The sequence below is a fragment of the Adiantum capillus-veneris genome, chromosome 11 (assembly GCF_014529385.1).
Source record: "Adiantum capillus-veneris isolate H3 chromosome 11, ASM1452938v2, whole genome shotgun sequence".
Taxonomy (NCBI): Eukaryota; Viridiplantae; Streptophyta; class Polypodiopsida; order Polypodiales; family Pteridaceae; genus Adiantum; species Adiantum capillus-veneris.
In genome coordinates this window covers 622,962-650,565 of record NC_140941.1, presented here as the reverse complement: position 1 = coordinate 650,565, position 27,604 = coordinate 622,962, and the positions used below count along the sequence as shown (strand labels likewise).

At 46.2% G+C, this 27,604-nt stretch overlaps 1 protein-coding gene across 1 annotated transcript in view; it reads left to right on the top strand.

Moving 5' to 3' along the window:
- The window catches only part of LOC147446789 (protein HHL1, chloroplastic-like), a 43,549-nt gene extending 18,953 nt beyond the window's left edge, over window positions 1–24,596 (top strand). The window contains exons 3-5 of the mRNA XM_086522772.1: window positions 23,712–23,798; window positions 24,008–24,055; window positions 24,148–24,596. Coding sequence (XP_086378898.1) covers window positions 23,712–23,798; window positions 24,008–24,055; window positions 24,148–24,291 — 279 coding nt within the window. The 3' untranslated portion in view covers window positions 24,292–24,596. The remainder of the gene's footprint in view (window positions 1–23,711; window positions 23,799–24,007; window positions 24,056–24,147) is intronic.
- Window positions 24,597–27,604: the final 3,008 nt, after the last annotated feature.

Sequence of the window (27,604 nt, the reverse complement as noted above, 5' to 3'; positions counted from 1 at the left end):
CAAGGTTCGCGAGACTTTACAGAAGTCTCAAGAACGACAGAAAAAGGCAGCGGATCGCCATCGTCGCGACTGGAAACTGAAGGAGGATGATTGGGTGCTCTTACTTTTGAGAAGGCACGCCTAAGAAAGAAAAAGGGAAAGGAGAGGCTTTTTCCAAAGCTTAGTATGTGATACTACGGACCTTTCCAGATCATTGACAAGATAAATGATGTCTCCTTCCGATTGGAACTGCCAGATACTTGGAGGATTCACAATGCATTGCATGTGAGTCTCTTGAACCCTGTTAAGGGTGATGTGCCTGATGATGGGGAGCCTGATGAGCAACCCAAAGTGGAAGAAAACGAGGAGATCCTTGTTCCTGAACAGATTTTGGCACATAATGATACGAAGAATAAGGGTAAAGTCCGAAGGCGGTTCTTGGTTAAGTTCAAGAACTTTCCTGCATTTGATGCGAAGTGGATGGAGGAGGAGGACCTAGCAGATACTCCTCGGATTGTGAAACTTTACCTCGATGTTTTGGTTTAGCATAGTCTACTCCAAACGGAACCCAGAACTCAGCTTGGCCGAAGATCTGGTGCAGTGGGATGCACAAGAGGGGAGTCACTCCACTCCTTTGTCAACAGATGCCTCGATTTTGATACTAAAGTCACTTATGTCTCTTTGAGCTTCAGGGATACTGAGAGCTGACAGTATTCTGCTGGATGACTTTATGAAATGGAATTCCTGATAATGATACTGATTTGTTCTTGACTTCTTGTGAGTGCAGGAACTGATAGCCGAAATGACTGCAGCATTTTGGTCTGATTGATCTCGAATAGACATGGTTGCAATAGGGGTTAGTCAATCGGACATCGATGAGGTTCCGATTGGACCTAGATGTGATTGCTAGCTACATTGCCGATAAATCATGGTCTAAGATCCGAATGAATGTTGAATGTCATGTGATGTCCTGTGATGTCTGGTGATGTCCTGTGATGTCGTGTGATGTGACTATCGATTTTGTACATGTGCTAGATGTGCGTTCCTAGTACGTAGGTACTAACAGTCAGTGTTTGCTAAGACGGTTTATGGATTTTGTCGGTTTTGCAGGCGTAATCGCGGTCGATTACAATGCTTTCAAGAGGGGGGTATGTCACAAAGTGCTGACGTGGCGGACATCGAAAACCCTAATTTCTGCCAGAAACCCTAAAATTCCTGCAAACCCTAATTTTTGCCAAAAACACTAAATTCCGGAAATCGCGGAAGCGGATTATGATTTTTTTTTTTTTTTGTTTGGAAAATGATGAGCGACGCGAATTTTGCTTTTGCTTTTTTTTATAAAAAAAAGAGAAAAGACTCTCTAAGAGAGAGAGAGAACTCATGCTTTTGATTTTAAAAGCTTTTGGGGCTCTGCTTGTGGGCATCCCTTGTAACCTTTAAATTAGTGGTGAGGGCCTCACTTCTCAGAGCATCTGGATGCAGAGTCTGAGAGTGAAACCCTAACCGCTCTCTTGTACTTTGATGATTGATTAATACAAAAAGAAATACCGAAAGGGGCGCCAGTCTTTGGGGCCAATATCTCTAGGCACGGAACTCCGCCAGGCCAGTGCAAATCTATTGTGATCTGTGAATTGTTTTGAAGTGGTTATTTGGTGCTGTCGCGGTTGATTCTTGACTTGGAGTGTCCAAGTTTGTTACAACATCCCTGCAACTCTTTTCTAACTCTGTTTCCAGAGTCCTCTTCCTGCAGATTAACTCCGCTTTCCTGGACACGAAGTCCTTCCCTTGGGAATTTCAACATCTGGATTACATCTCGAGAGTCTACCTGTCTTCGATCCGTGGATCTGCTTCCCAAACTTGGGTACGAAACCCTTGGGCTGATCTGGCTCTAGTTCCTCAGAGCGCTTTTATCCTGTAGAGGCTCATGCCTTCCTATGCTCCTACTCCCTCACGAAGAGGAAGTACACCTGCAATCAAATACTTAGAGATCGTAACATAAAAAAAAACTCGTACCTTCACAGTCGCGACGCTCACAATGCAACTCGGTTCTCGAAAAAGCAATTCTCCGGAAGAGATCTGTGCATAGAAAATCCTCTCTTCCAATCCTACACACAAAAGAGGTGTGTTCTCGGGTTCCTTCTCGTAAATCAGCCCCGTCTACGACGTTTATGGGCTGAAAACAGAGAAAAACAGCAGCTTGTCGCGATGGAAACATGCTCCGTAGGCACTTCTTCGTGAGGGAACTCGTGCACTGAGTCTTGGCGACATCTGGTACACTTGGGGCAGCCATGGGCATCACCGGCAAACGTCTTCTTTGCGGGTGAACTCTGTAGCAGCATCTCCTTCTTGCAAAAACTGATCCTCCCCTTTGAGTGAGGGCATGTGATGCTTTTATAGCTCCTATCCACTGGCACGAATAGCTGCTCGCGTAGAGATCGCGGCGGTTTTTTTTTTTTTTTTTTCCCATTTTTTTGATTTTTTTTTTCTTTGTTGTGCCAAAAAAAGAGAGAGAAAACGCTGGCTGATCTGTTGCCTTATTTATCAGATGGATGCCCACCTATTAAGTGGGCGGCCGGCGTATTTTAAAAATAGTATGAACCTGCCCAAAAACTCAATAAAACCTTATAAGTTAAAAACAATGCTTTCACAGCACTTCCCAGGCGTCCCTGGATGCAATCACATGCACAGTTGCAATGCAGACATAGACTTCCTCGCGGGAAAGCATCTGCTTTCCCGAAAAGCAATCCCGCTTTCTCAGAAAGCATCTGTTTTTCCTCAAAGTTTCCTTTGAACCCATCTTCATTCAAGTGCTTGCTTTTTCCTTGTGCACAATTCTACACAGTTCGGAATTTCCTCCCGACTATGGATATTCCCTTTCCGATGCACCCGTCACCCACCTTGTGACACATCAGGAATACCCATCACCTAGTCCTTTCCTACCGAACTTACGGTACAATCTCCTTCACGATGCTCTATGTCACCCATCCTATGACGCATCAGAGATGTCCGTTCCCGGATGGTCGGATACTTCTTTCCTATGCTCCCGGTCACCCATCCGATGTGACGCATCAGAAGTACCCGTTCCTGGTGGCCTTACAGATATTCCCGTTCTCAGTGCTCCCGTCATTACTTTGAATGACGCACTTAAAATTCCAATAATTCATTTAGAATTATTTTTCCTTGGTGTTCCAAGCGAGAAAACCCTCTCACTTATAAATCCAATAATTCATTTAGAATTATTTTTCTGTCAGATAAAGCCAATTTAGCAACAAATGCCGATGGTTGATGCTCAATCCTTCTTGTGCTCTTTCTGATACTTTGTCATGCTAAGGAAGAGACATGAAATGTGAATTTCTTGAATGCAAACATTTTATCTTTTCATGAATAATCCGCATACATCCGTGCTCATTCATGAGTGAATCGTGTTCATCGTATAATATGTCATGCCTATGAAAAGGGATCACATAAGGATGGTGACTAAAATACAAGATAGGATCACGAATGAAACACTCGAACAATGCGTGTTGACTAGTCATTCGCACACGTAATACTTCCTGTGGGGGTTCTTTGGACCTAGGCTTGAGCGCCAAGATCGGTTCTTCCTGAGGCGGTTCTTTGGACCTAGGCTCAAGAGCCAAGATCGGTTCTTCCTGAGGGGGTTCTTTGGACCTCGGCTCGAGAGTCAAGATCGGTGCTTCGTGATTGATCGTCTCTGCAATGAGGTTAGCTTTACTAGAGAAAGTATCAACTAACACATCATCCTTGTGAACAATCACATCATCTTCATGCTTGTCATTATCATGCAATTCATTATGCTTGTCATTATCATTCAAATCATCGTGCTTATCAGTGTCATTCAAATCATCATGATTATCATAATCATGTAAATCATGTGTGTCATGCTTTGGAAAAGAAGAGACTTCTTTTCCTGATTGTGTTCAAACTACGCCTTCACAATAGAAAAAAGTCGCAACAACTCTTTCATGTGTTGGGCTCTCTGTTCTTCATACGCTAACCGTCTTTCTTCGCACGTGCGATCCAATTCGGCTAGGCTTTCTTTGGCCTTTCTTTCTACTTGCTCGCGCTCACGCGCTATGGTTGCCATTCTTTCTTCGTATTTACGCTCTATGGATGCCATACTTTCGTCTCTATCTAGCTCCTTGTCCATCATCTTGTCGAAAGCCTCCATAGGAGTTAGTGCAATCCTTTGCGTAGATGGGGAAGAGGGAGGGTCGGAAAAAACTCCTGGTGAGGAAAACTCTTCTTCGCCACTCCCATGCTCACCACCTCCATGCGAAGTATCCATTCCGCTTCGGGTGATGACCATCCACTGAAGTCTTGGGTTCTTAAGTTCACGAGGAACTTGGGTTCTTGTGGGTCTGGGTTCTTGGGTTCTTGTGGTTCTTGAGGTCTTGAGGTTTTTGAGGTTCTTGAGTTTCTTCTTTAGCTTGCAATCTGTGTTAGAGAAAGATCTTCTCTTGAGTTTCTTCTTTAGCTTGCAATCTGTGCTAGAGAAGGATCCTCTCTTACCCGAGCTCTTCTCTTTCTCGCGGGCGCACCCCTTGGCGGCCTTGCACGCACACCAAGGTTGCTTTTTCCCACCTCACATCGACTGGCCGGCCGCTAAGTGCACAGTCCGCTCTCAAGGAGTGAAAAGAGAAACAAGGGGAGGCTGGACAAGCCCTTCTTTCTTGGGTTTCATGTCACTCTTCAAAAATACGACTAGGAATCGACACACCCAAGAGAACTTGGGTTACGTGCGACCCCAACAAGCAAAAAAAATTATGTGGTTCTTTCCTTTAGTGATACAGAACACTGCCAAAGCTCTGATACCAATGTAAGGTGCAGCGGAAGTGAATGTTGAACTTTGCTCAAGATGAGTGCTCCGAAATGTGCTCAAGGTTCCTTTTACTTACGGAAGGGAGAGCTTTCCGCTCCTTTAATGAGAGAGTGCAATGGACACAAACAAAGTGGTGAACACTGTGAATGAAGGTGTTGAGACTAAGAGATAGAGAGAGAAGAATACGACACTAGAATGTTGTCAAAAACCCTCCTCCGAAGGCCCCACTCTCTATGGCGAGAGCGGTCTACTATTGATTGCACAAATCTCTACAATGCTTTGGACTTGCCGACGATGTCGACGACGATGAGGACGACTACGAGACGGGCTGAAATCTGAAAACACTAATGGCTGAAATTTGCAAATCTTTATCTGCTGAATTTTGACTCTATGTCGGTGACAATGTCAATGGCGATGATGCGACGACGACGCCTTGGAAACGCGGATGCTGAAATCTGCGTTTTCCGGGCTGAATCTGCAAACTGTGTTGGATCTGACCGTGCGGCGAGAGTCTGCTGTGGGAAGATCTGCGAGGTTCGCGGGTTCTACTGCGCAATCTTGATGCTGAAAACTGAAACCGTTGGTGCTAAAGGTGATCTTGTCGCGATGGAACTGCAAAACGTTGATCTGACATGTTGATGCAAAAACCCTAGGGGCTGAATTTGTTTAGATGCAAAAACGCTAGGGGAATCTGCTGTGTCTTGCTGTCGCCGGGGCTGATATGCATTGCAAAAACGCCAGGGGTTGCATTGCATGCAAAAACGCTAGGTCTTTGCTGATGGGGGGTCTGCTGAGAAGTTGGCCGCTAGCGCTAGGTTTCTTATATACATGCTTATTGAATTTGCCTTACCTAGTTTCAACAAAAGTCACTTAAAAATAATAAGTGAAAAATGTCAAAAATAGGTCTATGCACTGTAAAAATGCTCCTGATGGGTTCTAATGGAAATATGATGATCATGTTGTGTGCAACCAGAAGATATGCATCTAACCTAAGTGTCTGGACCAAGGTTGGATCAATCCGTATGTGCTGATCCGTACTATACGGCATGTCCGTACTGTACACGGACTGATCGTATTGTACGACGTTTTTAAAAAAATAAAATAAAATAAAAATTATTGGCGGCCTCATGGCAGCGACCAAGATCTACATTTTCACATATTTCAGTAGGGTGTTTTTATTTAGGTATGCTCTACTTTCATTGTTCAATTGTTAGCAGGTACTTTCGGTTTTTATTGTTCTTTTGTCACCAGATACAAATGTTTAATGTATGTTTTACACGATCGTTACCTGGTACTTTGGCTAGTGAATCTCCAGTTGATAATGTGTAGTAATGTGTCCCCAAGTAGTTTGCATGATATACATTTTCTTAATCTCTAATGAATAATAGAATTTTTAAAGAAATGTTCTCTCATTTACTGGTTTTTTACAAAGGTACTTATTTTTACGTACATAAAAAATTTATCCATTCGGAACGACATACAGTACGTACAGATATGTATCGTACATTACGTATGGTACCACCCTTGTCTGGACATGCACGGTCTGCGAACAGACTCACAAAAGTGCCAGATCACTTCCTATTCTAGACTTGACTGACTGAACTAAACCCTTGTCATGAAGTAGCTTGTCCACGTCACATAGGGTTAAATGTGCACGTGACAGCTTGGTTCTTGGTACTTGTACTACGGGTACTAACTTATTGTGGAGAAGTGATCCCTAGGGTCACTTATATATGGGATAAAAGCTGGGTATGGCGATGCCTCCTAAAAATCCCACGATTTCTAAAATGATGCAAAAATGTCACTTATTAATAAGTTGATGAACTATTAATAAGAGGTGATTCACATACAGATAAATACCTAGGCGGTGTACCAATGCAAGTGTATAAGAACACTTCATCCACAATACCTACACGTAGCAGACATTGGCTATGCTTATGTGCAATCAGAGGGTATGCAGCTACTCTAAAGTGCCTGGACATGCACGTCTTGCATACAGAGGTTATGCAACTACTCTAAAGTGCCTAGACATGCATGTCGTGCCTACAAGCTCACAATGTTGCCAAAACACGTCCTAGGTTGACCTAAACCCTAGAAATAGGAGTTACACCTTGTCCACATGCACATACGGTTAGATATGCACGTGACAACAAGGTTAAGGCTAGAAGAGTTATTGTTGCTGGTCTGTCTGTCAGCTTGGGTCACGTGCATATGGGGTTGATGTGCATGTGTACATGCTACTACGAGTGAGAACCAACTTATAGACTAGATAAGCCTAGGGTAGTGGCATCGGCATATTTGTGAGGCTGTTTGTAGGGCTTGCTTGCGTGGGCAATTCCATTAGCTAGAACTCTTCCACAAGTCTTTTTGCATAAACGATTTGTACAGGGTACAATCGGTTGACTGAGCAGTTTTTCAGCATCCAACGGTGTTTAGAAGTAGCCTACAAGTAGGCCTTGCTTGTCACAAATGGGAGGGCATAACAATATAAAATATACTCGAGTAATTAGAATTTATCACTTAATGCTATAGCCAGAGGATATTATATATATATATATATATATATATATATATATATATATATATATATATATATATATATATATATATATATATATATATATATATATATATATATATATAGAGAGAGAGAGAGAGAGAGAGAGAGAGAGAGAGAGAGAGAGAGAGAGAGAGAGAGAAGATCGACACGTTATTGGGGACCAGAAGATGGGCTAGTTCTCCCCGTAATAGTATCTTTATTACTGAGAAGAAGTCTATACAAACACTTGAAGCGAATGTATTACCACGCTCGTTCTAGAATATGACTCGATGGTTCTTGGAAGCCTCAACTTCCCATTCGTATGGCCGAGCGCTATTCCGAGGAACTTCCGTCCCTTATGTGAATCCTTGAGAATCAAGGTTCTTGCCTCTGAATCTCACCTTCGAGACTCAGGGCATGGCATCCCTGTAACTCTTTTTCGACTCTGTATGTAAAAAAAAAAAGGGTTCCTTTTACTTACGGAAGGGAGAGCCTTCCGTTCCTTTAGTGAGAGAGTGCAAATGATCACAAACAAAGTGGATAAACACTGTGAATGAAGGTGCTGAGACTGAGAGAGAGAGAGAAGAATACGACACGAGAATGCTGTCAAACCCTCCTCCAAGGGCCCCACTCTCTATGGTGAGAGAGGTCTATGCTATTAATTGCACAAATCTGGTACAATGGTCTAGATGCAATGGACTTGCCGACGATGTCGACGACAACGATGACGGTGACGAAACGGGCTGAAATCTGCAAATCTGCTATCTGCTGAATTCTGACACTGTGTCGGCGAGGATGGCGATGGCAACGACACGACGATGATGCGCTGAAAACGCAGATGCTGAAATCTGCGAATAGCGGGCTGAATCTGCAACGCTGGCTGATATGACCGTGCGGCGAGGTTCTGTTGCAGAAAGGTTGAATCTGCGAGGTTTGGGGGCTGTTGTGCGGAGTCTAACTGCTGAAAACTGAAAACGCTGATGCTAGGGCTGGTTCTGTCGTTGGGAATCTGCAAAACGCTGATGTAGGTCTGCAATTGCAAAAATGCTAGGCTGATCTGTGGTCTGCAAAAACGCCAGGCTGATCTAGGAGTCTGCAAACGCTAGGTGATCTGCTGCAAAAACGCCAAGGCTGATCTGCCGCAAAAAGTTGCTAGCTTGGTCTTGACGGCTGGAAAACGCTAGGTGGTCCTGCCGGTCTTGCTGAGAAGGTGCACTACCAGAACTTGATTCTGTGCTGCCTCTTCTGCCTAAAAGTGCTGGCGCTAGTTTCCTTATATATTAACTTAGCCAATTTGCCCTACCCAGTTTCCCAGCAATGTCACTTATTAATAATAAGTGAAAATTGACTAAAATAGGGAAAATGGGTTCTATGCACTGCAAAATGCTCATGATGGCCACTGACTGTCATGCTGATGATCATGCTGTGTGCAACCAGAGGATATGCAACTTCTCTAAGTGCCTGGACATGCACGGCCTGCGAACAGACTCACAAAGGTGCCAGAACACTTCCTAAGCTGACCTGAATCCTGGACCTGAAGTAGCTTGTCCACATGCACATAGGGTTAGATGTGCACGTGACTGTAGTCCTCTTCTTGCAGAACCACTGTGCTTTCTTGGGCGTGAAGTCCTTTCCTTGGGAATCTCAACCTCTGGATCACATCTCGAGAGTCTACCTCTCTCGGATCCGTGGATCTACTTCCCAAACTCAGGTCCGAAACCTAAAACCGGCTTGGAGGGTGGTAGACTAAAGCTTTCATCCGATCTTTCCACTGTAAACTTTTCTTGAACTTTACGACACAAAGGAACTTCATGTATAAACTTGCGATGGCTCGGCAGCTAGATCGCTCCCAAGCAGACAACGACACCCTGTTGGCCCCAAAGACTGGCGCCCCTTTCGGTATTTCTTTATTCTTATTACACTTGAGAAAAACCTGTAACCCTTTACAAGCTGTCCCACTTTTATCGGGCTGAAATTCTCCTATTCTAACCCGATTTCGGCAGCATAACCATAATAGAAGTCTCCACCGATAAAATCCCAAGTAGATATTGACTTTCCACGCAGTTTAGAGCACTTTACAAAACCTGGCGAGAAATTATAGCACGCTGAATTCTCCGTTTTTGGCCTCCAATTTGCACCAAAACACCTGCTCGATGATTCCCTAGCTACTTGGGGCATGTAGGCATCAAAACTGGCTAAAGCCCTAAACTTGCAAAAAAAAAAACATCAAGCTATAAATTTCCGTTTTGCGCTCCGATTCGCGTGCCGATCACTCTTGTGGGTAGCCCTTTGAATAAGAAGAGATTCCTCGCGGGAAATCTCTCTAAATTGTCTTGTACAAGCACCTAAGGATTTCTTGAGGCTCCCATGGCATTACCTTGTAGTTTAGGTGCGAAACCCTAGACATGCAAAAAAACACAGCAGGCCGCATCATTTTGAGTGGAGCAAACATGTCTACGCGTGTCTCAGAAGCTCCTGCATGCAATGTGACAATTTCCCTGTACATCGGGGACGAGTTTTCATGCGAGAAAACTCTCCATTTTCGCATTCCTTCGCGATGGAACTGTGTGTACCTGAAGGGGATTAGCAATTAGCTAATCCGGTTACTGTACAAAAGGCTCTTGCCTTGACAAATGTGCATACCCCAGAAATGTACATGGTCATCTGAGAAGCCCAACTAGAGGGACATTACGATATGTGGAAAGGGGGGAGAGAGATGTGTGAGAGCAAATTGTCGTGCTCATAGAGCAAGGGAGAAGGCAAGCTTTCCATTAAGCTGTGATCACGTGCACACCCGCTACTCTTAGACATTGTGTAGCACACTTCAAAAATCAGCCCCCACTCAAAAATAGGCACTCCCTCTTGGATGAGGCTTTTGGAAAGTGTGTTTGCGTGCATGCAGCTCCCCTACTGCCATGTGTCCATTTGATTTCATTTGGTTTAATTTCCTAGTACCCACCAACTTATTAAGTGTAGAGAGGGGACTAAATGATTTTGAACTTAGCCTTGACACCCTTTTACTGTTCAGATTCTAGTGCCGACTGGCTCGACTATCTCGTTGTCCTTCCTGACTGCGGGTGAAACTCTCGGCCAACGGCCGTCTCACACTGATCATGCAATGTCCGAGCATTTGTGATTTTAAAAAGACGGTCCCAAAAATTAAATAAAAATCAAGGGAAAGAAACCAACAAATATATATATTGGTTGTAACAGTCTCGTGACAAAACCCTTGGGCTGATCTGGGCCAATATATATATTGGTTGTCATAGTTTTGTGACAAAACCCTTGGGTTGATTTGGCTCTAGTTCCTCAGAGCGCTTTTCTCTTGTAGAGGCTCATGCCTTCCTCTACTTCTACTCCCTCGTGAAGAGAAGTACACCTGCAAACAAACACTCAAAGATCATAACATGAAAAAACGTTACCTCCTTTGTACGGCTAGTGATTGTCCCGGGTTGGCCATCCATCGCACATCTTGTAGATTGCATGGACGGACACTTTTAGCACGTGTTCGGCCGGTCATTTTCTGAGCCTGGCTGGGTGCCCACATTTTTAGCCATTTTTGGGCTTTTATGTTTTTTGCACTAGTTACACATTTTTGCCCTACCTCAACCTAAGATTCTATAAATAGAATGCTTAGGGTCTTGTAGTCATTCACAGATTGCGTATTGAGAGCATCATTTGCAGAGCACTTGCGTTCTCTCTCTCTCTCTCTCTCTCTCTCTCTCTATCTCCAGCGTTTTCGACAAGCGTGGTTCACACTCTTTGCTGCTCACTCTCACATGGTATTAGTCGCCGAGAAGCGGAGAATCTGCATCGATCTCTCCTCCTGAGGCTAGCGCTAGCACTTCTACGGTTTCCATTGCGGCGGATCTCAAAAACATTGATGAGCGTTTTTTTTTCCAGCCCTAGCGTTTTTTGCACTTGCGGCCTTGATCTGCATCCCTCTTCTGGTGCTTCCCTCTTGCAGCAGAATTGCACCAAACATTTGTTGGCGTTTTTGCAAACCTAGCGTTTTTGGACAGATCTGCGTTTTGTAGATCTTGTTGCGTTTCTACGTGTTTTGCTGGCGTTTTTGGTGATTTGCGGCATTTTTCACAGAAAACGGATCTTGTGCACCTATGGGAGCGGCCAAGGAACACCCAAGAGTCTTCTACACTGCCTGGAACTTGCAGATCTACACCTTGGACAGGTATCTACACCCATTCGACACCATTTTCGGTACTCATTACTTGCTGTTTTCTCAGTTTTCAGCCCCTTGAAGGCTGAAAAGTACGAGAACCCTCTCCTCTGACACTGTGCAACGCTTCCGCACCGACCGGTGGCGTACAGCCTCGCTAAATCTCTAATACATCAACGTCTTCAGCACCCTTTGCAACGTTTTTTGGGCAGATAGCACGCTGAATTTTTTCCTCTTGTGCGGTTGAACCATCCTGTGCTCGTCAGGACACCATCCGGTTTGTTCGTGCGGTTATCTTGGACTGCTACAGCTTTGGAAACGGTACCTTCATCGACGATTTGCGATCTTATCGATCTCCTTTGAGACTTCTCTCTGAGCACGTGACATGTCGACTCCGAAGCAGAAGGGACAACAACAACAGTCCCAGAAGGGGGCCACTATGTCTTCTGCGACTACGGCCACTTCCACTTCTGCGACTACGTCGGCATCTGCTGCCAATGCTACATCCAACAATTATGCCCTCACCCAGTTTGCTGAGGAGAAGAAGTTGGGTTTACACAACGATTCTGTGTGGAGGACACGAGTCCGCACAATTATTGCCTACCATCGACTCTGGGAATGGTTGAATGATTTCACCCATTAGGCTACTTAGCCTTCCTTTCCCACCGCCACTCAGACCCAGATCGACGAGTGGGTGGATTGAGATATACGAGTCTACACCTTTCTTATGATGAACCTCTCGGACTGCATCACGAAGGAAATTTCTAAAGAGGAGCATGCACATCCATTGTGGTGACGGGATTCTTGACCAGTTTGAGGAGACCTCGTTTGCCAGACAGATCACACTTGAACGGGAGTTGTACAACCTCCAGTTCAAGAATTTCAAGTCACTTGATGGGTTGACCCGCCGCAGGCGGAAACTCTAGGACGACCTTGTCTCTGCCGGAGGCGACATCACCTCGGCACGCATGGTTGGCCTCTTACTATTCAAGCTTCCCCCACGCGTTAATCCCTACTTTCAGAGTTTGCTCACATCTGGATGTACCTCTTTTCCCACTTGGGACGAGATTCTCCCTTCCCTTGAACAGATTGAGGGGCACTCTGCATTCCGAGCCGGAGGTGCTGTTGATGCAGAAGTATCTTTGATAGCTCAAGGAGGTAACAAGAAAGGTAAAGGTAAGAAGAAAAAGAAGAACAAGGACATCGAATGTTACCATTGCCACAAGAAAGGGTACAGAGAATTAGAATGCAGAAAGAAGAAGCGACCAGGGAGAAACAGATAGCCTCGACTGTAGTAGTAGCCTCTCACGAGACGGCAAGGACCGCTCTTGTCGCAACGACGGACCACGCTCTTGCTACATCGCACTCAGGTACTTGGGTTGTTAGTGGAGCCACCACTCACATGACTCCCAAACCGTCATGGTTTAGCTTTCTCAGGGAGACTCACGGGCAGACCGTCACTATGGGTGACAACCATGAGATTCCAGTGTTTGGCACATGCCAGATTACCCTCTTTCGTTCTACCTCAGACCCGAAGTTCAGTTCAGTGGAGGCGCTTTACGTTCCAAACATGGCCTTCAACCTCCTCTCTGTGTCGAGTTTGGACTCTCAGGGAGCTGACATACACTTTGGGAGTGGCATAGCTACCATTTCTGATTCTACGACATGTACTATTCTTGCACGTGGTGAGCGCCATGGTTCCCTATACTGCCTCACTGCTCTTCTGTCTAGGACCACGGAGTCATCTTCTATATGGCATGCACTGATTGTCCGGGGTTGGCCACCCATCGCACATCATGTAGATTGCATGGACGGACACTTTTAGCACGTATCCGGCCAGTCATTTTTTGAGCCTGGCTGGGTGCCCACATTTTTAGCCATTTTTGGGCTTTTATGTTTTTTGCACTAGTTACACATTTTTGCCCTACCTCGACCTAAGATTCTATAAATAGAATGCTTAGGGTCTTGTAGTCATTCACAGATTGTGTATTGAGAGCATCATTTGCAAAGCACTTGCGTTCTCTCTCTCTCTCTCTCTCTCTCTCTCTCTCTCTCTCTCTCTCTCTCTCCCCATGAGACACAGGCTAGGGCACATGAGACACCACTCAGAGGAGCAGTATGGAACTGCAATGGAGCTTTATGGGCACATCCAGAGCGCTTGGAGGAGATCGTCAGGGAGCATGACTTTATTTGTCTCACTGAGACTCATGACAGCCCAGAGAGAGGACTACCCACAGTCACAAGGTTTCAGTGGGAGTCAACTTGCAGACCCATGACCAGGCAGGGTACGGCTCGAGGTTCAGGAGGGGTGGCCATACTGTTTAGACAGGGACTACATAGACGGATACAGGTGATGGGCAGAGATGAGGAGGCGTGCTACATGTGGGTACGATTGGAGCTCACCCACGAGAGATGGTTATACATTGCCATATGTTATTTTTCTCCACATGGATCACGATATGCCATATAAGATCCATACTCCCGATTGTCGGAGGACATATCTCACTATATAGCACTCGGAGAAGTTCTCCTCATGGGGGACTTCAATGGGAGGACACAGAGACGACAGTGTGAGATATATGACATGGAGCAGCCAGACATTATGAGGACACTAGATGCTGGGGAGATGGGGGTCAGCAGGCAGTCAACGGATGAGGGACAGGACAATACTGGATATGGCCGCCATCTCCTGGAGCTTGGTAGCAGACACCATCTCGTTATTTACAACGGGATGGCGAGATGACCGGACTGTGGGGGATTTACATGTTTTCCTCATGGGGGAGGGGAGAGCACAGTAGACTATCTATTGGGTTCCATTCCTACAGCAGATATCATACACACCTTTAGCATTGCACACGACCCTTAGGGGCCGACCACACTTATCTTACTTTCTCCCTTTTAGCCACCCCCTACTCTGATCCGCCTACTCACAGCCACACTTTTACCACTATCTCTTTCACTCATGAGCTTACACCTGTGTATGTACACCATTTACATGAGCACCTTCTACATCTTGATCCCATGGCACCTCTTGACACACTTACTTCACAGATCACGTCTATTCTACACGAATCAGCCATCCGTAGTTTCCCGCATCATACACACACACACCCCCCACGCACTGGTACTATGCCCCAAAACAGATGGTATGATGACGAGTGCCAAGATCTTCACAAGCAGTTGCGTGTACTAGAGGCTCGTGGAGAGATTACACATCGGCAGGCTCAACGTAGGATGCAGACCCTTACCCGTCGTAAAAAACGGGAATGGGAGGAGCACCAGTATTGGGATCTCTATCATCTACTCATGAGCCAGGACAGTGCGGAGGCATGGCGTCGCCTCAGAACTCCTAGACCATCCACACCCATTCAGGACCCGGTGACATGGCACAGATACGAAGAGAGCTTGTACCAGATTCCAGATCAGCCACCTATATCCACACCACAGACAGCACGTCCCATATCATCCACTTTCTTCACCCCTCTCATGGTGAAGAAAGCCATCTCTCACTTACAGCATGGTAGGGCCAGAGATTAGTCAGGATTACAGGCAGAGCATATTATATATGGTCGGGACACACTAGCACCACTCATTGCCCACCTCTTCAACCGAGCGCTAGCTGAGGGATTTCTAGAGTCGTGGATAGAGCACACTATCGTGCCTATCCACAAGTCTGGAGACACTATGGACCCAGGTACTTATCGCACCATTATGATTGGGCCTATACTGGCCAAGCTATATGGTGCAGTGCTGGAGGCAAAGCTCAGTTCTTTAGCCGAGGGAGAGGGCATGCGGACACCAGGACAGGCTGGATTTTGCCGAGCTTTCTCCACCATTGATCACATCTTCACTCTACGCTGTCTGATTGACCAGACACGAGTGAAGAAGAGGAGACTATATTGCTGCTTTGTGGATTTCCGCAAAGCATTCGACACAGTACCCAGAGAGAGGCTCTTTCGACGCCTAGCTGCCTTGGGGATAGAGACCGAGATGATATGGGGGATTTATGCATTGTATGAGCATGTATCTGGCAGAGTGAGATGCCCTGGGGGACTATCTGACACCCTTGTGAGCACCATCGGTGTGAAACAAGGTTGTCCCCTATCACCTACACTCTTTGTTTTATAGATCGACGAGATTGTGGACTTCATTTTACACAGAGGAGGAGAGGGAGTGGAGATAGGAGGGACTACAGTACATATCCTTTTATATGCAGATGATATCATACTGGTGTCAGAGACGGCCGAGGGCCTACAGCAGCATTTACAGGCTCTTATGACTTTTGTTTATAGAGAGGATTGACAGTGAACCTTGGCAAGACCAAGGTTCTCATCTTTCACACATCAGCTTCTATCCGTCGACAGAGCAGATTTACAGTAGCAGGAGGAGATATAGAGGTGACAGGCTCATATGTTTATATGGGGGTGACATTTACAACAGCTTCTGGAGCATTCTCGATGGCACAGGCAGCCAGAGATAGACTCACCAGAGGATATGCATCACTAGCTTTGATGGAGAGACAGTGCTACCAGGCCCACTTTCAGGAGCCCGGACGAAGGGATGGCTTTTTGATACATTGGTCACCCCTGCACTTATGTACGGATCATCTATTTGGGGACCGGGATTGGCAGACTCAGTATGGACACAGATAGAGAGACCCCAGGTTCTTATGATCTCCAGGATGATCCGCAGCAAGTCATCGGTTCCACATGATATTATCCGAGCCGAGCTTGCTGCCCCACCGATGCTGATAGAGGCATTATTTCAGACAGTCTGTCTTCTACATAGATTCAGAGACATGGGGACGGACAGGATATCTTACAGAGCATTTACAGCATCCGGAGAGATGGCTCTAGATGGGGCCACTGGTTCATGGTATGCCCAGACATGAGACTGGTTATCCCGACATGGCATTGATATTGACAGACTACCACCACTCCATTATGATACTCAGGCTCCGACCTACTCTCTCTCACGTTCTGAGAGAAATCGGGTCATCAGACAGGAGATATGGCATACCTACATTCAGCGGACATGGCGTCAACATACAGACCTCCTGCTGCCGAAAATGCTCTACTATTATAAGCATTTTCTGAGGCTTACTGATCAGGGATTCATTGAGACCCCACGATACATGCAGGAGTATATGCCACACCACTCACGAGTGAGCATCGGCCAACTTCGAGTCTCATCACACCAGCTGGAGATTGAGAGAGGTAGAGCCAGAGATATATTACGGGAGGAGCGTATATGCCAGATATGCCATACAGAGGTAGAGAGTGAGGAGCATTTTGTGATCAGATGCCCAGCTTACACAGAGCTGAGGGAGAGACATGACATTGGGGACTCCTTACAGCAGTGTATGACAGACTATGAGCAGAGGAGATTTGGCCAGTTCTTAGTAGCAGCTTCAGAGATCGTTACTACAGCCACCACAGAGAGGGATAGTAGGGTCCAGACCACTATCACACAGTATTTTCATAGAGCAGCACCAGATCCTATTATACCCCATACCCAAGGGGGGGGGGGGGGGGGGCTTACCCTTCAGCAGGGAGAGGCGCAGCAGGCACGACGCAGACCACGACTCCCAGGATACAGGACACCTCGATATCATCGGAGAGAGATTTTGAGTATACTATCTCTACACCAGCAGCATCTAGAGCAGAGATACTCATCAGCATCTTGGGAGACTGCACTCCAGAGCTGCTTCATACCACCGCCACCGATGTACCACATACTGTCCCCTACTTCTGTTGCATGTTGTTAGTATCCTGCATTTCATGATTGTACTACCCTGCTGCATATAGATGTTCTGGATATACATATGAGCAAGTCCTACTTTAGGGCCGCCTATTGTATACTGCGCATTACACATACTACACATTCCATCATACCACACCACAGGGAGTAGCTTTACACTTCATGTTCTTAGTTTGTACCATTTTATTTTTCTCGATGCCTGGCGCATCAACACATGTATAGGATGTTGTCTCATAGGTCGAGTTCGGCCTTTTGAAGACGTTAATAAAGCTTTCTTTCTTTCTTCTCTCTCTCTCCAGTGTTTTCGGTGCGCGTGGCTCACACTCTTTCCGTTGCTCACTCTCACAAAAATAAGAGGTAGAGAGAGAAGAGCTGACTGGCGGTAGTTCTAGAGAGAGGAGATCGCTGGCTGTTTTCAGCCGTAAGGGGAGCGTTGGCTCTTTCTCTTTTTATTTGGGCTGTCCACTTAATAAGTGGACAGCCGGCCACTTAATAAAAAGTGTGAACGTGTTCAAAAACTCAAATAGCACTCGCGATTTAAAAACCAAAGCTTACACTGCAGTGCATGCTCTCTCTCTCTTTTTTTTTGCTTTATTTTTACCATGGGCTGTCCACTTAATAAGTGGGCAGCCAACCACTTAATAAAAAGTGTGAACGTGTTCAAAAACTCAAATATGAATGAAAAACCAATGCTTACATTGCACTTCCCAGGCGTCCTTGGATGCAACCACATGCACAGATGCAATGCAAACATAAACCTCCTCGCTTTCCCAAAAAGCAACTCGCTTTGTCACGTGACACATCCAACCCTATGTGTCCGTGGACAAGCTATAGCACGACAAGGGTTCAGTCAGTCCAGTCAGTCTAGATTAGAAGTGATATGGCACTTTTGTGAGTCTATTCGTAGACCGTGCATGCCCAGTCACTTGGTATAGATGCATATCCTCTGGTTTCACACAACATGATCATCAGTATTCCCATCAAAATCCATTAGAATCAGTTAGGGGTTTTTTCCAGTGCATTTAGCCTATTTTCCCTATTTTTGACATTTTTCACTTATTAATTTAAGTGACTGCCCAACAAAAGTAGGTAGGGCAATTTTGCTAAGTTTGTACATAAGCAAACCCAAGTTAGCACTCAATGGCAGAAGAGGCAGCAGGAGCTCCCCGCTCAACAGGCACCTTCTCAGCAAGAACCATCAAGACCTTCAAGCCCTTGGCGTTTTTCCAACCTCCCCTACAGCCTAGCGTTTTGATCATCGCCATCAACCCCTGCAAGATCAGCGTTTTCAGCATGTCATCTCATCGCCAACAAACCTAGCACCTAGCGTTTTCCACTAACGCCAGCAAGGCTGCCACATCCAGTGTTTTTCAGCTTGGAACGTAGCAGACAAGGCAGCGTTTTCAGCCACAGACCACATCAGCCTGAGTGTTTTTGTCAACGATTTCAGCATCAAGAAAACGCAGCCAAGATCAGTGTTTTTCAGCCCTAAAACCTGCGTTTTTCAGCCACCCAAAACAGCCCCAGATTCAGCAGTTAGAAGATTGTAGAATTCAGCCTTTAGGTCATCGTCGTTGTCCCCGTCGTCGTCACCGACATAGTCCCAAGTTGCATCAGTCTCATGCATACAATTTGTACCAGATTGTGCAATCAACAGTAGACCACTCTCGCCGACGACAGTGGGGCCTTCGGAGGAGGGTTTTACGTCTCTGGTGTCGTATCTCTCTTCTCTCTCTATCTCTGAGTCTTATACACTTGCACGCACAGTGTCCATTCACTTTGTTTGTGATCATAGCATTCTCTCATTAAGAACGGAAGGCTCTCCCTTCCATAAGAACAAAAGGAACCTTGAGCACAGTTCAGAGCACTCATCTTGAGCAAAGCGCAAACATTCATTCCACTGCACCTAGCATTGGTATCAGAGCTTTGGCAGTGTTCTGTATCACTGAAGGAAAGAACCACAAGAATCACAAGAATTTGTTTTGCTTGTTGCGGTCGCACGAACCCAAGTTCGCTTATGCGTGTCGATTCCTAATCGTGTTTTTGAAGAGTGACAGGAATCCCAGGAAAGAAGGGCTTGTCCAGCCTCCCCTCGTGTCTCTTTTCACTCATTGAGAGCGGGCCGTGCACTTAGCGGCCGACCAATCGACGTGAGGTGGGAAAAAGCAACCTTGGTGTGAGCGCAAGGCTGCCAAGGGGTGCGCCCGCAGAAAGGAGTAGAACTCGGGTGAAGAGAAGATCCTTCTCAAACGCGGTTTGCAAGCGAAAGAAAACCTTAAGAACCTCAAGATCACAAGAACCCACAAGAACCCACGACTTCAGAATGGAGAAGCGGAATGGATACTTCGCTTGGAGGTGATGAGCATGAGAGAGGCGAAGAAGAATTTTCCCCCCCAGGAGGTTTTTCCGACCCTTCCCCTTCCCCATCTACGTCAAGGATTGCACTAACTCCTATGGAGGCTTTGAAGCATTTGTTTCTAAAAAGAAAGTTAGAATGCGAAGAAAGAAAAGCAGAAAGAGAAGCAGAAAGAAGGCCTACGAAGAATGAAGGGCAGCCATAGATCCTGAATATGAAGAATGAATGGCAGCCATAGAGCGTCAGTACGACTTGGAAGAAAAAGAAAGTCAAGCTAAATTTGATCGCGAGAACAAAGCAAGACAAGCAGAATTTGATCGCGAGACAAAGCAAGAATGCAAGAGATGTTGCGACTCTTTTCTCAAGTGTAGACACAGATGCAAGAGATTCAGGAGAAGGAGACTCGCTCAGTCTCTTCTTCTCCAAAGCATGATACACAGGATTTGCATGATGATAAGCATGATGATTTGAATGACAATGATTTGCATGATGATGATTTGCTTGAAAATGATGAGCATGATGATTTGGATGATAACGACAAGCATGATGATTCGACTAACAATGATTTGCATGATGAATTGATTGATAATGATAAGCATGATCAAGATGAGATTTCTCACAAGCATGATGAGTTGCATGAAGATGATGTGATTGTTCACAAGGATGATGTGTTAGTTGATGTTTTTTTTAGCGAAGCTAACCTCGTTGCAGATTCGATCAATCACGAAGGATCGATCTTGGCTCTCGAGCCTAGGTCCAAAGAACCCTCATAGGCAGTATTATTTGTTCGCATGATTGATACACACGCATTGTTCGAATGTTTCATTCGTAATCGTTTCCTGTATTTTAGTCAGCATCTTTATGTGATCCCTTTTCATGAAAAGCTGAAAGGTATGTATGTAAGGAAGTCACATTCTATGTCTCTTCCTTGGCATGACACAGTTTTTGAACGAGCACATGAAAGTATGAGCACCAAGCGTGGGCATTTCCATTGTGTTTTGCCACAGTCGATTGCTGTAGATCATAAGAGAAAGATTCGATCTCATTGTTTGCATGTGTTTGATGAACGGGTTGTCACTCCGTCTCTATGTTCATCTACAATGCATACACAGTCTTTAGCGAAGACAAGATTTTTTCCACTCATTATACATGGAATGGGTAATGTTCATGGTTTTGTGTTGGAAATGGTTTTAGGAATTTTCAGCCATGGAGATTCTTGAAGAAGGAAGAAGCATGACTCTAGACGAAGTTGAAGCATCGAAGGAGCCACAGAAGACTTTGTCGCTTTCGGCGCGGCCCATAGAAGCAAGCGTTGTAGACCTTTATGAAGTTCAAGTACCGCACGACCCACACATCAGCATGGGCGGCGAAGAGTCCCTTCCAGGATTCCAGATGCTATTGGCGATCTCCCTCAACGCCATACAGCTTGGTACCAGTACCTTACTTTGAAAAAGAGGGGATGTCACGTGACACATCCAACTCTGTGTCCGTGGACAAGCTACAACACGACAAGGGTTCAGTCAGTCTAGTCAGTCTAGATTAGAAGTGATCTGACACTTTTGTGAGTCTACTCGTAGCACGTGCATGCCTAGTCACTTGGTATAGATGCATATCCTCTGGTTGCACATAGCATGATCATCAGTATTCCCATCAGAATCCATTAGAATCAGTTAGAGGTTTTTTCCAATGCATTTAGCCTATTTTCCCTATTTTTGACATTTTTCACTTATTAATTTAAGTGACTTCCCAACAAAAGTAGGTAGGGCAATTTTGCTAAGTTTGTATATAAGCAAACCCAAGTTAGCACTCAATGGCAGAAGAGGCAGCAGGAGCTCCCTGCTCAATAGGCACCTTCTCAGCAAGAACCATCAAGACCTTCAAGCCCTTGGCGTTTTTCCAACCTCCCCTACAGCCTAGCGTTTTGATCATCGCCATCAACCCCTGCAAGATCAGCGTTTTCAGCATGTCATCTCATCGCCAACAAACCTAGCACCTAGTGTTTTCCACTAAATTCAACAAGGCAGTGTTTTTCAGCTTGGAACGTAGCAGACAAGGCAGCGTTTTCAGCCACAGATCACAGCAGCCTCAGCGTTTTTGTCAACGATTTCAGCACCAAGAAAACGCAGCCAAGATCAGTGTTTTTCAGCCCTAAAACCTGCGTTTTTCAGCCACCCAAAACAGCCCCAGATTCAGCAGATTTTCAGCAGTTAGAAGATTGTAGAATTCAGCCTTTAGGTCATCCTCGTCGTCCCCGTCGTCGTCACCGACATAGTCCCAAGTTGCATCAGTTTCATGCATACCATTTGTACTTAGATTGTGCAATCAATAGTAGACCACTCTTGCCCGACGAGAGTGGGGCCTTCGAAGGAGGGTTTTACGACGTCTCTGGTGTTGTTTATCTCTCTTCTTTCTCTATCTCTCAGTCTCATACACTTGCACGCACAGTGTCCATTCACTTTGTTTGTGATCATAGCATTCTCTCATTAAGAACGGAAGGCTTTCCCTTCCATAAGAACAAAAGGAACCTTGAGCACAGTTTGGAGCACTCATCTTGAGCAAAGCGCAAACATTCATTCCGCTGCACCTAACACGCTTCCTCAGAAAGCATCCGTTTTTCCTCAAAGTTTCCTCTAAACCCATCTTCATTCAAGTGCTTGCTCATCCTTGTGCACAACTCTAACACAGTCCATAATTTCTTCCCGACTATGGAATATTCCCTTTCCGATACCCCCGCCACCCACCATGTGACCCATAAAAAATACCCATCACCTAGTCCTTTCCTACCGAACTTTACGGTACAATCTCCTTCGTGATGCTCTGTGTCACCCATTGTATGACGCATCAGAGATGTCCGTTCCCGGATGGTCGAATACTTCTTTCCGATGCTCCTTGTCACCCATCCGATGTGACGCATCAAAAGTACACGTTCCTGATGGCCTTACAGATATTCCCGTTCACAATGCTCCTGTCATTACTTTGAATGATGCACTAGAAATATCTGTACTCTGATGTGTCCAGTGAGAAAAATCCTCACTTAAAATTCCAATTATTCATTTAGATTTATTTTTCTGTCAGATAAAGCCAATTTAGCAACACTGCCCAGGCACGCTGTCCATCAAGACGAACTCTATCATCAACATATTAGGGCCACTATTACCACTCAAGGCACTAGCCTACATTTTATGATTGTCCATCCTTTAGTATCAGTTGAGTGAGATATCGAGCTGAGCATTACATTAGTCATGCTCTTCTACTACAGGTATCCCTGCCAATTCATACTTGTGTTTTTTGACATCTTGTTCTATATTACAATCAAGGTTGCATTTGCACGCCTTGTTTTCAATCTATCCATACCGTATGTAAAAATTGTATGTGTTTTAGGGGAGGTGCTGTATCTTGAATAGTGGAAAAGCATCCTTCTTTCATCTCAAGAAATTGTGTGTTTCTGTCAGTACTGTATGTTCGCATGTGCATGAACTTCTCTGCATCATAGTAACAGGGAATGGCCATTTTTCAGGTCCCCGTTCCCCGTTCCCATCTCAATTTCCCGTTCCGGATCCCCGTTCCGTGGTTCAAACGCGAGTATCCAAAACAGGGAATGGCATTTCATGCATGTTGCCGTTCCCCGTTCCCCGTTCCGATTTTCCGTTCCGGGTAACTATGCTCTGCATATCGTATTACGGGAGAAATTTTCTTTTGTACTGATTGTGGATGACATGTACTGTATGGCAATTTCTGTTCTTAATTTTTTTGAACCTAGGTGAGGACTACTATTTTGGTGATATTCAGGAACGAGACAGTCACCACAGCTGTTTTCTCTTTTGGATCTCATAGGCCTCTGTGCCCACTACTAGATGTTAAATATCTCTTTTCATATGTTTTTCTTCCTCCATGGATAGCATGACATTGCAGTTGAAATACTGGCTGAAAGAATGTTATTTTTACACCTACCAAAGCTATAGGAGTATACCTTTCTCTGGGCTTTGTAGCTTAACGTCCTTTTGGATTGTTCTCCTGAAGTTGTTTATCTTCAAGTTTCAAAAGTTTCCTTTTCATACAGGATGAAAGAGCGATCAGGATGACAGCACTCAAGGCTCATTCAATGCTGAAAAATGCGAAGGAGTTGGAGTTCGGCTTTAAAATTGTGGTATGTGATTTCTATATTTATTATCTAATCATCTGCTTTGAGGGTAGCTGGTGTATAAGCTATGCTAGTCTGAGAAATGTGACCTTTTCTTTCTTCTCCCGCTTCTTTCTTTTCCTTTACACCCCCAATTTCTTTAAAATTTCCCGAGTGTACTTGGTTTTGGCAAATGAAGCGCTGAATTGTTTTCTGCCGTACTTTTGTGGATGCAGAACATGGATGACCAAAAGTCAGCATTCATGCCATCCAATGTTATAAAAGTAAGGCTTTCTCAACGATAAGTAATTGTGTAGGTTGTGAAGGGGGCAGCTCTGATCTCTTGATGCTCTTTTGCTTCTTCCAATTGTATCAGATTCCACCTAAAGAAGAACTGAAAACTCCTCTAGACAAGGTGAAGGATTTCTTTGGAGATAACCTTGGGGGAGTAAAAGACGCTTTCAACGGCTTGAAATTAGGGGATCAGGATTCAGAAAGTGCCTCAAACGATTCCAAATGAATGTAAAGTCCGGGCTCCGCAAGAAGGATCTATGCCCGCATCAACACCCGAGGGGCAATCGACTACTAAGGTTGTATGGAGGTTGCAGCAATGAAGCTGCCATGCAATTTCATGCATGTATTGTATTTTTGGAGGGCATTCAGTTGCAGCTTCAGCTAGTTGTGATTGGCCAACACAGGGTTGAAAGGCTAATTTTTGAGGCATGGGCAATTCTTCTATTTCGTCAAAGCAAGTGGTCTCTTTGTACAGCTTAACTAGAATCGGACATCACTGTGTTGCGGAAATATACCTATGAAATTTTGTCCCATTGTTGTTCACAAAGATTTCTTTCTGCACATGTCTTGCGATTGTTTTGTTTAGGTCTGTTTTTGAAGCGCTCTCTCTCTCTCTCTCTCTCTCTCTCTCTCTCTCTCTCTCTCTCTCGTTGCCAAGCGCGTATGGCATGAGCTGGAAAGCGACTCGTTCTATTCTCTATAAGGGGTATGAGCCTCCCGAGAACGGCCACGGGAGGGGACCCCCCACCTAGACACGCTAGCCTCACTCCACGCACTCGCGCACCGTGGGGACTCCACGCAAGGTTCCCGGGGCACGCTATGACCCTCCGTGAGTGCGGCGGAGCCTGAGGCTACGTGGGGCTAGGGACCCGGAACGCAAGACCCGCGAAACGCAAACGGCCGTCGACCCATGGAACGCAACCACGCCCGAGCCGGCCCCGTCCGAGCCGGGCCCCCGTGAAGGCAACTCGACCCGAGCCGGTCCCGTCCGAGCCGGGCCCTCCTGAGCCGGTGCCGTCCGCGCCAGGACCCCTTGAAGCAACACCTCGACCCGAGCCGGTCCCGTCCGAGCCGGGCCCTCTTGAGCCGGTGCCGTCCGCGCCAGGACCCCTTGAAGAAACACCCCGACCTGAGCCGGTCCCGTCCGAGCCAGGCCCTTGAAGACAAAACACCCCCTCCGCGACGCGCCCAGATTTTGGGGCGTCACACTTGGTATCATAGCTCCAGGTTCCGTCCAGAGCTTCAGGCAAAGAGTTGCAGACCGATGTGCCCGACGCGCACGTTCCTCACGACGGCCCCAACCCAACTCCCGGGTCGGGTCGTCAAAATCTTGGTGAAAAGAGCTCCAGAAAGAACTTCACGCCCCTGTCCCCGTGACGCGTCCAAACCTCGGGCCGTCACCCGTGACCTGCGTCGGCCCCGATCCGAGCCGGGCACCTCCACATGACAAAAAGGAAAGATGCGAGCCAGACAGGGCTCTCCACATGACAAAAAAAAGGAAAGATGCGAGCCAGACAGAGCTCTTTATATCAAAAACAGGAACAACCAAAAAACGCGACGAACCAAGCCAACGGTGTTCGTTGCGCCCCGGCCACTTTTGTGGCCCATGCTGAGCTGAAGACCCATTCAAGTTTACAAAGAGACCACAGGGCCCCGAGCTTGCCCTCCAAATGACGTCCAAACAGGGACCAACTTCGCAAGTGCTGCATTGCGACGGACTCTCCTTCACATTCGGCTTTCAAGAAGCCTCCGCGCGGACCAACGCAGCAGGTGGCTCCGCGCACATCGGGTTACCTATTCGGGGAATGCTCAAGTATGGGGAATTCTACTTGGGTGTTCAAAGCATACTTTTTCAGCCTTCTGCCAAAAATCCAAAAATACACACACACTCATTCTCAAAAGTACAAAAACAAAGCATACTACCTACTTGCATTTTGGGAACAGTTTTGCTCACTTGCACTTATATGCACCCCTTAGTCCCTTGGCCTCATGCATAGCCAAACACTCTTTTCCCTCCGTTCGACGAGGTTGTCGAACTCTCTTCAACCGGGGGTGTATATAAGGGGTATGAGCCTCCCGAGAACGGCCACGGGAGGGGACCCCCCACCTAGACACGCTAGCCTCACTCCATGCACTCGTGCACCGTGGGGACTCCACGCAAGGTTCCCCGGGGCACGCTATGACCCTCCGTGAGTGCGGCGGAGCCTGAGGCTACGTGGGGCTAGGGACCCGGAACGCAAGACCCGCGAAACGCAAACGGCCGTCGACCCATGGAACGCAACCACGCCCGAGCCGGCCCCGTCCGAGCCGGGCCCCCGTGAAGGCAACTCGACCCGAGCCGGTCCCGTCCGAGCCGGGCCCTCCTGAGCCGGTGCCGTCCGCGCCAAGACCCCTTGAAGCAACACCTCGACCCGAGCCGGTCCCATCCGAGCCGGGCCCTCTTGAGCCGGTGCCGTCCGCGCCAGGACCCCTTGAAGAAACACCCCGACCTGAGCCGGTCCCGTCCGAGCCAGGCCCTTGAAGACAAAACACCCCCTCCGCGACGTGCCCAGATTCTGGGGCGTCACATTCTCCCAGAGCAGGGCCCCCCTGTCCGCTGCCCATGCATGCCTTGCCTAGCCGACTGCTCGCTGTTCACCGCTCGTGCATCCACAAAGACATCTTCGTAGATTTGCATTAAAGAGTTTATTCCAAAATCGTGGCGACATACCCTCAGCTTTCGTTAAGAAACTTGGAAACAAGAAAAAAATAATTGCCACTGTTACGACCGTGTAATGGAATCTCCTTCTCCCAACATCAGACCCACAAATCAAAACTAACTAATGTTAAGCCGTGTTTGAAGAGTGGGCATGTGCTAACCACAGGCTGGTTGATACCAACGTGGAACCATGCCTAGAAAAAATAAGCGCTTGCCAGCTGGTGCGTTGGTCTGTCCTGCTGCCTACATCGTGCCCATGGTTGGTTACCTCACCGCCGATTTTGCAAGATTTGTGCTTTATAACGAACTAGTCTTGCTTGGACCTTTGCCATACATATTCTAATAGATTTTGGAGCGTAGTGGATTACTTGGTAAGTCACTTGTGATTGTTGTCACCTCGGATTTTGTTGTGGAACACGAGCATATGAGTAGAACAATTGTAAGGCACCAATAGTAGCTCAATATGGGACTTGAGGAGCATTGGGAAGAAGCAAGTTGTGTGCCATAGCGCGCCCTATACAACAAAGGGCTACTAAAAGAGGGTAATTGAATGGGTTGCAGCTTAACCTACTTTGGTAGTTGTTTGCAGATTGCCATTTAGCCATTTAGTCTCTAGAACGTGGACCCGTCTCATTCTCAATCAAGCGTAGTCAATTTTCCACCTAGGAATAAAGTAAACATGTACAAAGCGCATTTAGTATTTCAATACATAAGTTGAATTACTGAACTGAGAGAGAAGAAGTGCGTATCTGTTTGATATATATATAAGATGATCGAGATTGAGCATGCAGAAAAACATGTAGCAAAATTAAATTTAAGGAATTCTTGACAAACTTAAAAA